Here is a 12,310-nt window from a genome sequence, read left to right as displayed (position 1 = left end):
TCAGGTCACAGAGCAAAGGGTGATGACTCCTGTGTGCTAAGTCTGCAGCTGGATATCATGCTTTGGCAAGAACCGGAGTAATTTATATCCTGTAAAAAGAGAAAAGTATTGTCTTATCCCAAGCAGATAGTTTGTTAGCATAACTGTTCGTGTGCGTTTTAGTATTCAAATACAGATGTTCCAAAATGTTTCCACTGTGGGAAGCAGCTGCTGCTATTCTAGCACAAAAATCTCAAAGAGATTAATATACAAAGGCAGCAGTGAACCTTAGTGGCAAATGTAGCATCTGCTTGAGGTGGGGCCTGTGATTCCCCATAGATAGTGGGTCTTCAGATTCTCGTTAACAGCCTGAAACCATGTTTCAGATCTAAGCTTATTCTACAGGAACAGGAACAAAGACAAGTGATTAATTTGTAATTCACTTAGCTGATAAATATCATCACATGTTATTTGCCCAAGGGCTGTAAAACACTGGACTTCATTTCCTGTGGCAGCTGATAGGAATATAGTTGTTTGGTCATAGTGACTGATGGGTTCAGTTGCCATTACTAGCTTCTGCTAGGTAACAGAGCTTAGCCCAGCCAGCTTGCAGTCATAAGACATCCATCCACACCTCAGAGATGCATTCCCTGAGAACCTGATGGTTTATGCAGGACATGCAGATGCACTGCTTCATCTGATCCCATCCTCGCCCTGGGAAGTGTGTGTGCTGTCTTTATCAGTACAATTTACGTATAAAGGAAACACGGGTGAAGAAGTGGAGTGACTTATCAGGGCTATACAGCCAAGGCTTCTGACTCTAAATCCTGTTCCATTCTTATACTACATCTCTAATGTAGAGCTGCCTCTCTAATTTCAGAGGCTATGATGTGTGCTTCATAAATTCTGTTGTCTAGAGATGCTGGTTTCCAGGACACCTGCCATGAAGAGTCGCAGTGAGACAGCACTGTCTAGTAACTGGAGGGTGCCAGGAAACAGCGAATACAGTAGTCCTTCCCTCTTTTTTCCCACACCCCAGAGGGGAAATGCCCCAGCACTCCCTTTCCTTATGTTCAGAGAACTGCAGCAATTGAGCTCCTGTGTCTCCCTGGCATTTAGAGAAATGAAGAACCGAAGCAGAAGATCCCATGGCTGTCATTTGGAGTTGTCATAAACCAGAAGTCCCTAAGAACAGTGACGCCTGGGATGCTGTGCCTGCCCCAGGCCTTATAAATCCATCCCCTGCAGTGTTCAAGGGCTCATTGCCTCCAACCAGATCTATGGTTTGAAATTATCTAGTGAATTATTTATGGTTTATACATTTGACAGAGGCTCATGGCTGGAGTTTGAAAACACTCAATTCCTGGTGCACTACTGGGACCTAGAAATGTCTGTCTGGAAAACCAAGGCACAGGGAAGTTAAGTTTCTAAAGGCCCCAGAGTGGGTAAAGGGCAGTGCAGTATTGAATCAAGTGTGTCTGATTCTAAGTTACGCTAGCTCCGTGGTGAGAGATCTGTGTGACAACAAAGATTTGTGGGTGGGGTTTGTGTCCTGCTACTTAGCCAGGCGTGGGTGGAGAACCCCAGAGAGGAAGGTGGGAGGGCCAATTATAGAAGTAGGAGAAAGAGGCGGGGTCTCTGGGAAAAGGAGATTGTTGGGGAGGGGGAGGGGAATTGTGAGCGAGAGAAAGGCTTGTGTACGATGTGCTGATGTGCAGTTCTAACCTCTGGCCCCAGAGAGGCTCCTGAAGTGGGAACCGGAGACCAGTACATGTCCAAGTGGCGTGCTCTTTGATGACATCATTGTTGCTTCTGCCACAGTCACACTGATGCAGCACTCTGGCTTTTATGGACTCGTTTCTGCTCTTCTCTACTCAGAAAAAACAAAAAAGTAAATTTCTAAGTATTTAGTTCTTCTCTGTCTTCCTAAATCTTTTTGTTGAAACGTCTGTGAAATGATAGGAGCAACTTAAGGGGCGCCTGTGTGGCTCAGTCAGTTAAGCGTCAGACTCTTGATCATGGCTCAAGTCTCGATCTCAGGGTCGGGAGTTCAAGCCCTGCACTGGGCTCCATGCTGGGCATGAAGCCTACTTTTCCAAAGGGGGGGGGCAGGGCACCTGGGTGGCTCATTCGGTTAAGCAGCTGCCTTCAGTTCACGTTATGATCTCGGGGCCTGGGATCAAGCCTCGAGTTGGGCTCCCTGCTCAGCGGGGAGCCTGCTTCTCCCCCCCACCCCTCCCCCACTTGTGTGCTCTCTTTCTCTCAAATTAATAAATAAAATCTTTCAAAAAAATGCAACTTAAAATGATCTGGAGCCCTTTGCAAATACACAAGTTGCAAAACATCATAAAGATGGTCAGTGTTTCAGTTATTTTGATCAAGAACTGCTATTTTGTAGGCAAAGGAAATAGGGTAGTAAATCACTCACATCTATAAAATATTAATAAAAGTGTTCTGAAGTGCACAGACATAGAACACATCTCATAAAGAGATGCCCTTACCCCAGGTGGGACAGCCTTCCCTCATTGTTATTCCCCAGCCTGGAGGCCCTTGTGAAAATCACTTGCCTACCTGTGACAGAGCACACCCTTTGTTCTGCCAGGATCACATGCTTATGTTGGGAAGAGGGATCATCGTGAAGAAAAGGGGATACATGGCTAGAGCTGTAGGCGCAGTGTGAAGGTTGGAAAGGGTAGGGAAGCCTGCAACTTGTAGAATCAAAAGGTGGGTGGGGGATGGGTTAAACAGGTGATGGAGACTTGTGATGAGCACCTGCTGTTGTATGGAAGTATAGAATCACTAAATTCTACACCTGAAACTAATATTACACTGTATGTTAACTAACTGGAATTTGAATAAAAACTTAATTAACAAAACAAAACACAAAAGGAGGTTAGAAAAAGCCGAGGGTAGCGTCCCTTTTATGTCTCTGCAAAGGAGTTAAAAACTAGACTAGAATCTAAGACTAAATGCACTTGTGGAAGATTCCAGAACCCATGTAAGTCTTTTGTTAATTTTGGTGTCCCTGTTTGATTCACTATACCAACATACAGTCCTTTTCATTAAAACCTTTACGACAAAAAGGGCTCACATGCTTTTCTTTACACAAGAACTGTATGCATGGCAAGCATTGTGAGGGGACTAGGAAGACAGTGCTTCTCTCTGCACAGAGGCCAGGGTCAGAAGAGCCTCTAGGCAAGAGGAGTAAAGCTGGAAGAGCCTGGGTGGCTCAGTCAGTTAAACATCTACCTTCTGCTCAGGTCATGAGCCCCACATTGGGCTCCCTGCTCAGTGGGGAGTCTGCTTCCCCCTCCGCCCCTCCTGCTGCTTGTGTGTGCACGCACTCTCTCTCTCAAGTAAATAAAATCTTAAAAAAAAAAAAAAAAAAAAGGCTGAAGAGCCAAATGGGCCTGAAAACGGGTGGTGAGGCCCAGTGGGACCACCCCATTCAGAAGGGGTATAGATTGGAACCAACCATTGTTTTCCTCTGGGGTTTATCCAAATCTAAACCCTCCACAGTAATCGGCACAGATGAAGTCACATTGAGGGAACCCAGATAAGAGAACAGGAGCCAGCAGTCACAAAACTGTCCCAGTCAGGGTCCTGAGTCACAAAATTACCAATCATCATTCTAAACATCTCCCTTACCATTGATCTATCCATTTACTTTGGGAGAAAACACGCCTAGAGAAATGCCCTGGAGTGCAAAGACCGAACATGGATTTCTCATGAATTTCCTATGCTCTGTTATATGTAGTAATTAATTCTGGTTTTCTTCAACATTTTCTTATACTACAGAGGTTAATGGCTATTAACGGAGATATAGCATGATACTAGAAATGCCAACAAGTCTTTAAACTAAAATGAAGGTTATATGGAACACAGCCTGTTTCTACGAGACTAGATATTGAAAGTTACTGATTAAATTACCATTGTCTTTTTATTAGGAACTTGCTGTTTGGATGGGTTCTTTTTCCGTTCTGCACAGGTCTGTGAAACACTGATAGAAACACCAGTAGGTGCTGAGTTGGATGGTTACAGGCAAAGCCAAAGCCATTTTCTGATGCGCTTTCGTTTCTCTGCCTTATCCTTTCTCTCCCCAGGCAGCTTCATCAGCCCTGAGCAGTCTGGGCCACGTGTACACAGCCATTGGAGACTACCCCAATGCACTGGCCAGTCACAAACAGTGTGTGCTTCTTGCCAAGCAATCCAAAGACGAGCTTTCTGAGGCACGAGAACTGGGCAACATGGGAGCTGTGTACATTGCCATGGGTGACTTTGAGAATGCCGTGCAGTGCCATGAGCAGCATCTGAAGATAGCCAAGGGTCTGGGGAACAAGCGAGAAGAGGCCCGGGCCTACAGCAACCTGGGCAGTGCCTATCACTACAGGAGGAACTTTGACAAGGCTATGTCTTACCACAACTACGTGCTGGAGCTGGCGCAGGAACTAACGGAGAAGGCCATTGAGATGCGGGCCTACGCTGGCCTGGGCCACGCTGCCAGGTGCATGCAGGATCTGGAGCGGGCTAAACAGTACCACGAGCAGCAGCTGGGCATCGCTGAGGGTCTCAAGGACCGGGCTGCGGAGGGACGAGCGTCCTCCAACCTGGGTAAGGACAGGATGGCTTACAAGACTCAGGGTCAGCGCCCTGGGCCAGAAATAGCCGAGGGAGCCCACTGTCTTTTACAGGAATCTGTGTGTTTGTATTCAAAAGCATCTCTGCGTTGTGTGTGTTGTCTGTTTCCTTCAGATAGATTTCCTTGGAGCGTGCTTGCTCTAAATCACATGATCCTTCTGCCATCACAGTGCTGCAAGGATTAGGATTCTGAACTACTGGAAAAACAGAACACCCCAACCTTGTAATCTGTTTAGAGAGAAGAGCAACCAAATTTATCTAATTAGAGAGAAAGGGAATGAAATGAGGATATAAAAGCCATGTTTGGTGTAAATGAAAGAGAAGCTGCTAGGAAGTCATCAATGGAAGGGAATTTGAGAAGAATTTTGTTTAAAGGGATTTCTTTACTTGGTGACTTGAATGCCGCAGGAAGTGTATTTTTTCCTCAAAAGTATGTGTATTCACAAATGACACTGCTAGTTTTGGTATAAAGGCAAAATTCCTTTTTGGAAGATCTATTTAAATAAGCTAGATTTGCAGTCACTGTTTGATAGTACTTGGTTACAATGAAGATATTTATAAATTTGGGGGAATTTATAGGTAATGGTAAGAGACGATGAGTATTGGTCCCTGGCTACTTTTTAGAAGATGTTGTTATCTTGATTCTACTCGAACAGATGTGGGTACATAATGGAAGGAACAGATGTGTTTGGAAGTAGAAGCGGAACTCATCCCTGAGCCCCATTGTTTGTTCTGTGTCCACATGGACTCAGGACAGGGAGAGGACAAGGAGAAGGTAACCTCATTGGTATTAGTGTATGCTTCTTGGCTATTAGTAGCAGCAGAATATATAACTCAGCTCCCTTCTCTTATGTGACCTACAAAACTGAGGCACCCCCTTCTCCATTTATATAATTTTAGCACTACTCCTCCCTCCCCTCTACCCTCTGCTTATTGTAACCAGATGTTTCATGAATACAGTTGTTAGAAAAAGTCTGGCAAATCCCTGGAGATATCTCTGAAGATGGTATTGAGATCAGAATGACAGTCTAGAGAGTCTGATAAGAACCATAGAAATAAGCTCTTGGCATTATATATTCATTCAATAAATTACAAGTATTTATTGAATCATTACTATGTGCTGAATCCTGGAATAGTTGCCCTAAGGGATAGAGATTTAAGAAAAAAAATCTTTGCCCTCAAAGAGCTTATAATTTAGTTGGGAAAATGAGACTTACTACATAGGACAATAGTGGCCTCCCTGCAAGACAGTATTAGTGATGTGGTGTTGCCATGAAATTCCAAGAAGAGAGACCCTGAGAGCTGGGACTAGCCTGGAAAGCTTCTTGGAGGAGGCTAGACCCATTTAGACCTTGAAGAATAGGTGAGATTTGGCCAGGAATGAGGCGGCATTGATGGGGAGGGATATGTGAAGGAATGGGTTGGTGTATCTGAGGGATGGTGGCGTGAGTACCCTTCAGGACTGTGCTAGAAGATGGCAAATTAGTATGAAAACCAGGCAAGAGATATGCTAGCAGAAACTCTTGAAGGTTTTGAAATATAGGAGTAAGAAGATTGATCAGATATTTAAGGAAGACAAGTCCAACAGTGGCACGTAGGATAGATTGGAGGGCTTGGAACCTGGGAAGAAGACCATGCATATTGGACCGTTCAGATTTTCTTTATCATCTTGTGTCAGTTTTGATAAGTTGCATTTTCCAGAGACTTTGCTCATTTCATCTAAGTGTTGAATTTAGTGGCATAAAGTTATTTATAGTATTTTCTTACTTTCTTTTTAATGCTTATAGGATATCTAGTGACATCTTTCAATTTTGTTACTGGTAGTTTGTATTTTGTACCTGCAAACCACCCCACCCCCTGTTTCTGGATCATTCTACATAGAGATTTATCAGTTTTCTTGATCTTTTTAAAGACCAATTTTTGCTTTTGTTAATTTTTTTTTTATTGCTTGTCTCATTTCTATTTCACTTATTTCCAGTCTCATTTTTATCATTTTCTTCTTGCTACTTACTTTGGGTTCTCTTGCTAGCTTCTCAAAGTCAAACCTCAGGTCATTAATTTTAGACCTTTCTTCTTTCTAATACAAGCATTTGAAAATATAAAATTTTCTCCAAACACTGCTTTACCTGCATCCAATAATTTTTGGTGTATTATGTTTTTACCTTCACTGAGTTTGAAAACATTTTCTAAGATCGTCGTGATTTCTCTTTAACTCCTAGAAGGGTTACTTATTTTTAAATATTTTGGATTTTCCTAGATACATTATTGTTATCAAATTCTACTTTAATTTCACTGTGGTCAGAGAACATACTTTGTAGGACTTCATTGGATGTAATGTTTTACATATGTCAAGTCGAGGTAGTGGATGGTGCTGAATGTTCCAGTCCTTTTTGTCTGTTTTGATTTTTTTGTCTCTGTGTTTTGTCAATTGCCTAGAAGGAGGCTGTTAAATCTCCAACTATTATTGTGGACTTCTCTGTTACTCTGTTTACCTCTGTGAAACATGGTTTCATGAATTTTGAAACTCTGTCATTGGGCACATACTCATTTGTGATTTTGTCTTCCTGACAGATTGGTCCTTTTATCATTATGAAATGTTTCTTTTTTGTCATTGGTCATATCTTTTGTCTTGAAGTCTACTTTATACTCCTACCTTCTTTTTTTTTTTTTTTTTTTTAAGATTTTATTTATTTATTTGACAGAGAGAGTGAGAGAGGGAACACAAGCAGGGGGAGCGGGAGAGGGAGAAGCAGGCTTCCCGCCGAGCAGGGAGCCCGATGCGGGGCTCGATCCCAGGACCCCGGGATCATGACCTGAGCCGAAGGCAGACGCTTAACCATCTGAGCCACCCAGGCGCCCCACTCCTACCTTCTTATACTTACTGTTTGTGTAGTCCTTTGTTTTCACATCTCTTTACTTTCTGTCTCTCTGTGTCTTTATATTTAGCTTGTTAACTGCAGATAACATCTAGTTCATTTTGCTTTTTTATTGATTTTGACAATTATGGCCTTTTAATTAGAGAATTTCATCCATTTAACATGTAATTATTGGTGGTGGTGTATTTAGGTCTGTCATTTTACTGCTGGTTTTCTGTCTTTCCCTTTTATTTCATTTTCTATTCTTCCTTTCCTGCCATCTGTGGGTTAATTTAATCATATCGGTTTTATTTTAACTTGTCTACTTGCTTTTTAGTTCTACTTCTTTGCATTATATTTTAGTGGTTGCTCTAGGATTACATTATATTATCCTTAAATTTTCACAATCTACTTTGAGCTAATATCTTACCACTTCCTTTAAAATGTAAGTACCTTACAACTTTATAGGTCCATTTACTGCTCAGCAGCTAGTAGATGCTACACAGTGCACATGACGTTATGGCCAGAGTCCTCACCTTGAAATGGGGTCAGTCATGATTTCCGTTACTTAATTCCACTACTCCTCTGTACATACTGTTTGCTTTTCCTAAAACTGGGCTCTTCATCTTCTCTAATCTCACCACATTGGCTATGCTTTCTGGCTTTACTATATTTCCCCAAGCTATTTCTTCCACTTATAACATTTGTGTCCCTCTCTTGCTTGTCTAAAGTTTACCCATCTTTTTAGGATCATTCTCAATACTGTTCATGACTCGAAGCCTCTCCTGATAATAAGATAGATAAGCTTTTCTCTCATCTGAGCCCTAGGAACACTTTTAAAATTTCTCTTATTCTGTTTATATTCAATCATAAGTTTTGGTTATTTGTATACTGGTATAGTTACCTCTACTGGATTAGAACTCATTGGAAGTATGAACAACATTCTATCTGTAGTCTCTGTATCACTCAAGATAACCCCTTGCCACATAGTGGGTACGCAATAAATGCTTATATGGTTAGAGTGAATGAGTGCAAGCTTATCCCAAGATGTTGTGCCCAGATGATTGGAGGAATAGCAGTGCCTTTGGAAAGAAACATGAAGGCTGAGTGGAAGAACTAGTTTGGGGAAGCATGTGATGTGTGATTTTGTACATGTCCAATATGTATGTCTCTTACTGAATGTAACATGAGCAAATAGTACTGGAAACAGGTATCAAAAGGGCATCATCTCAATAACATCTGTAAGGTAAGGGCAGAAAGCCAGCCAGGGAGACTGAGTCAAGATCACAGACGGTGGAGGGGATCCAGGTAGAGACTGGGGAGAAGAGAGCTTCAGGATGTGGAGGGCCTATCACTTATGTCACAGAAGCCAAGGGGAATGACCTTTGAATCACTAAGAAGGTAAGAAGGTTTTGGTTTTTGGTTTTTGGTTTTTGGTTTTGTTTTGTTTTGTTTTTTTGGCAATAGAAGCTCTCTGTGCACATTTGAGGGGAAAGTGGATAGAACTCGTGGAACTAGAGAGGAGAAGGTAGAGGTGACTTGAAGTCGTTGTCCTTGGTGTTCAGCATGTACTGATATTTATTATCCACCTTTATTTGTTTTAAAATAAAACAAGTAGAAATGACTTAGACTCGTCAGATTTCTTATGAACAACAAAGAACACTCTAGCTGTTTTCTAAGCATGCGTCTTGTGAAAATAATGTTAATGTATATTTTGGCTTAGAAAATGTCCATCTTTCCTTTTATGCTCAAAACAACTGTAGTTGCATGACAGTATTTCTGTAGCCTCAGGTTTTTTGGTGGCCTTCTTTATGGTTCTGATTTAGGCAATTTGGAGTCAAATCTCAGACTGTAGAGTAGGTCACTGGAACAAAGCCTCAATTAAAGTCCTCAGTGATCATCACGGGTCTTCTTACTCACTGGGAACTAGGCACACTTGCCTCTTGTCTTACTGTGGGGTGAAATGCAATCAGGAAAGTGAGAAGGGAAACATTAGGATGGCTGGTTTCAGTTTTTCCTTCCTTCCTCCCTTCCTTCCTTCCTCCCTTCCTTCCTTCCTTCCTTCCTTCCTTCCTTCCTTCCTTCCTTCCTTCCTTCCTTCCTTCCTTCCTGATGAAGAGGACCTCTTAGTTTGTCACTATGCCCCTGGAATATATATAAAGGTGAACATATTTCAGAAGTCATTTGCCATATACAACAGTGCCAGGGCTGGCTTTGTTTCTAGTATTGGGTCAAATATGAGAGATAAGAAGTCCTTCCCACCAAATTCTGGGGTCAAATATCTAATAATCCATCTATGGAAACTAATTGAAATTTTAAAAATAACCGTTCCTCTTTAGTCACAAAGACATATCTAGAAAGTAGCTTATTTGAAAAAGAAAGGGAAATGGGACTAGTGTTCATTAATTCATTTGTTCATTTAATTGTTCATTCTTTTGTTCAACAGATATTTATTGAACGTTAGCTATGTGATAGGCACATTAGTGCCTACCTTTTAATGAGTAAAGCCAATGTAGCCCCTGCCCCTATGGAGCTTATGGTTTTTCATTTAACAAGTACATATTGAGAGCTGCTCTGTGCCACATTTATATTCACTTTCATATTTAATCCTCTCCACAAACCTATGAGGTCAGGAGTATTAATTAATTTTACATATGAGAAAATCACAGCCCAGGTAGGTTAAAAAACTTGATCCATTTAGTCTCAAGAGATCCATAGCATAAAAGACTCATTAAGATCCCATAAAATAATGCTTGGCCTCTTTTTTACCATGTTTTCCAACCATCCTGGGAGTCATGTGTTGGAGTAAAAGGTTGGTAGCAATTCTGGTGGGTGTACATCATTCTTACTCGCAGTGCAGCAAATGATAATCACCAGAAATGGTGATTTTCAGCTGTTCTAATTCTGAGATTTAAGGAGTACCACGTAAATAACTTTTATAAAAATTATATGTAAAAAATAAATTTTGGCAGTCTGAATCAGAAAGTTCTGAATTCCCAAGGAAAGGTGGAACAACACCATTACATATCGTCTCCATAATATATACACATATTGTACCTTAATTACATATTATTTCTGAATAAATTTTATGAATTAAATCATGACTGTGAACATATGTAGAGCTCAGTGTCCTAAAAAATCTTATAACAAATTTCTTCTGTCAGAGAAAAAATATCCTATAATATGGCAATCACTCTCTTTCATCTGTTTTTCACATTTCAATTTCTATATGTTGGAGAGAGATGGAGAGAAGCCTAGATTTATAGGTAAAATGTTTATAATAATTGTAGGTAGTAATTAATTTACACTAATTGAGTATTTTTCTTTGGAAAGCCATAGTGTGATTTATGGGACCGTATTCAAAATAACTGCTCAAGATGTCAAAGGGTCTATGCGACATCACTTAGAAGTTCTTGGTATAGCAGTGGGATTCCACCATATTTGTGATTTACAGTACTTGTTTGTCTTTCTAATAGCCCTGGGGAGTAAACTGTTATTATTCTTTTTCACCAATGAGGATCCAGAGAGTAATGAATGCTTGTGACTCACCCAAGATTATAGAGTAAGAGGCAGAGTTGAGGCTAGACTTCAGGTCTCTGATTTCTACGTTTCCACAGATCCTTCTGTGAGGGAACATTCCCACTAGAAGGGTGGACTCCAGTGGGAGCCATGCTAGGATTACCCAGCCTAGGGCTCCAAGCCAATGTTGCTTCCTCTTCTGCACACCCCTCCCCCCTTCATAGATAGGAAGATGGAAAAGAAGCACCACTAGAAGGGTTATGGGTCACCTTGAAGCTGTGGTCCCTGCTTGTGCCCACCGACAAAACAGCAGGTGTTCCTAGAGAAGTTTAGGCACCATCAGGATGGAAGAGCCCTTTCAAAACTCTTTCCCCAAAGAAGCTGGTGTCCGTTGGTTACTTGCACTGAGCTAGACACTTTGCAAACATTACTTCATTCTCACTACAAAGCTGTGTAGGAGACATAGAAGGAAGGGTGCTGGCTCAAATTCAGTTTATAAGAAGCAGTGGCAAGATCCAAACTTGAATCTGTGTGCTGTCTTCTAATACAGCCCATAGGCCCCCTCTAGGACCTACATATTTACTAAGCAGTTAGTTCTTCTGCTTGAGAAGCGTAGATGAGACTACACAGAGTCTAATAAAGTCCACGATATAGGAATTCAAAGCACACACCTCTGCTTTCCATTCAAAGAAGCTCCTATTAAGGGTCATGAAAAGGGGAAATATAAATACAAAAAAAATGTGACCCAGAGCTGGAAAATAGGTATTTCTAGACATCTAAAAGAAAGTAACAGGAATGTGCTTTCCCTGTTTGAAAAGAAAAATGAGAAATGGAGAACATCAACTGAAACAGGAGTTTTTCTGATCAAGCACCAGAAGATTCACAGAAAATGATTCAGACCCTCATTAAGGTTGTGACACGCACATCTTGTGCTGTGCCCCACACCTATCAGTGCCTAATAAATATTAATAATATTTACTCTCTACTTCAGGTCAAGATTTGTCACCCTGCTTGTCTAGACATTGCTATTTAAAAGGAGCTGTGATTTGCTTACAGATACAGTGCATCTGTAAACATGTGAGCGGAGGCAGACGGGGCGGTAAATCTTGGTCAGAGTCGCACTTTGGACTGTTGCAGAAGAGGCTGCAAAACTGTTGTTGGAATAATGAAGTGGATGCTTGCTGCCAGATTCCAGACTTCTGTCTCCAGCAGGCAGAGTCTAGCAGTAAATTAGCTTATGTTTCAGCTTGGCAGTTGGCACTTGGTTCATTTGTAGATGCTAATTGTAATCTGATGTTATCAGCAGCAGGTAATTGAAA

General features: G+C 41.3%; 1 protein-coding gene across 4 annotated transcripts in view; it reads left to right on the top strand.

The window, feature by feature from the left end:
* Positions 1-12,310, top strand: part of TTC28 (tetratricopeptide repeat domain 28) — a 629,548-nt gene that overhangs the window by 450,032 nt on the left and 167,206 nt on the right. For all 4 annotated transcript variants that reach the window (XM_045887410.3, XM_045887409.3, XM_064578589.1 and 1 more), the window contains one exon: positions 4,083-4,590. In XM_045887410.3, coding sequence (XP_045743366.1) covers positions 4,083-4,590 — 508 coding nt within the window. The remainder of the gene's footprint in view (positions 1-4,082; positions 4,591-12,310) is intronic.

Source organism: Mirounga angustirostris, unplaced genomic scaffold (genome assembly GCF_029215605.1).
Source record: "Mirounga angustirostris isolate CCGP_5_RB_7025 unplaced genomic scaffold, mMirAng1.0.hap1 SCAF_14, whole genome shotgun sequence".
Lineage (NCBI taxonomy): Eukaryota > Metazoa > Chordata > Mammalia > Carnivora > Phocidae > Mirounga > Mirounga angustirostris.
Note: the sequence above shows the minus strand (reverse complement) of the source record. Positions and strands in the feature narration are given on the sequence as shown.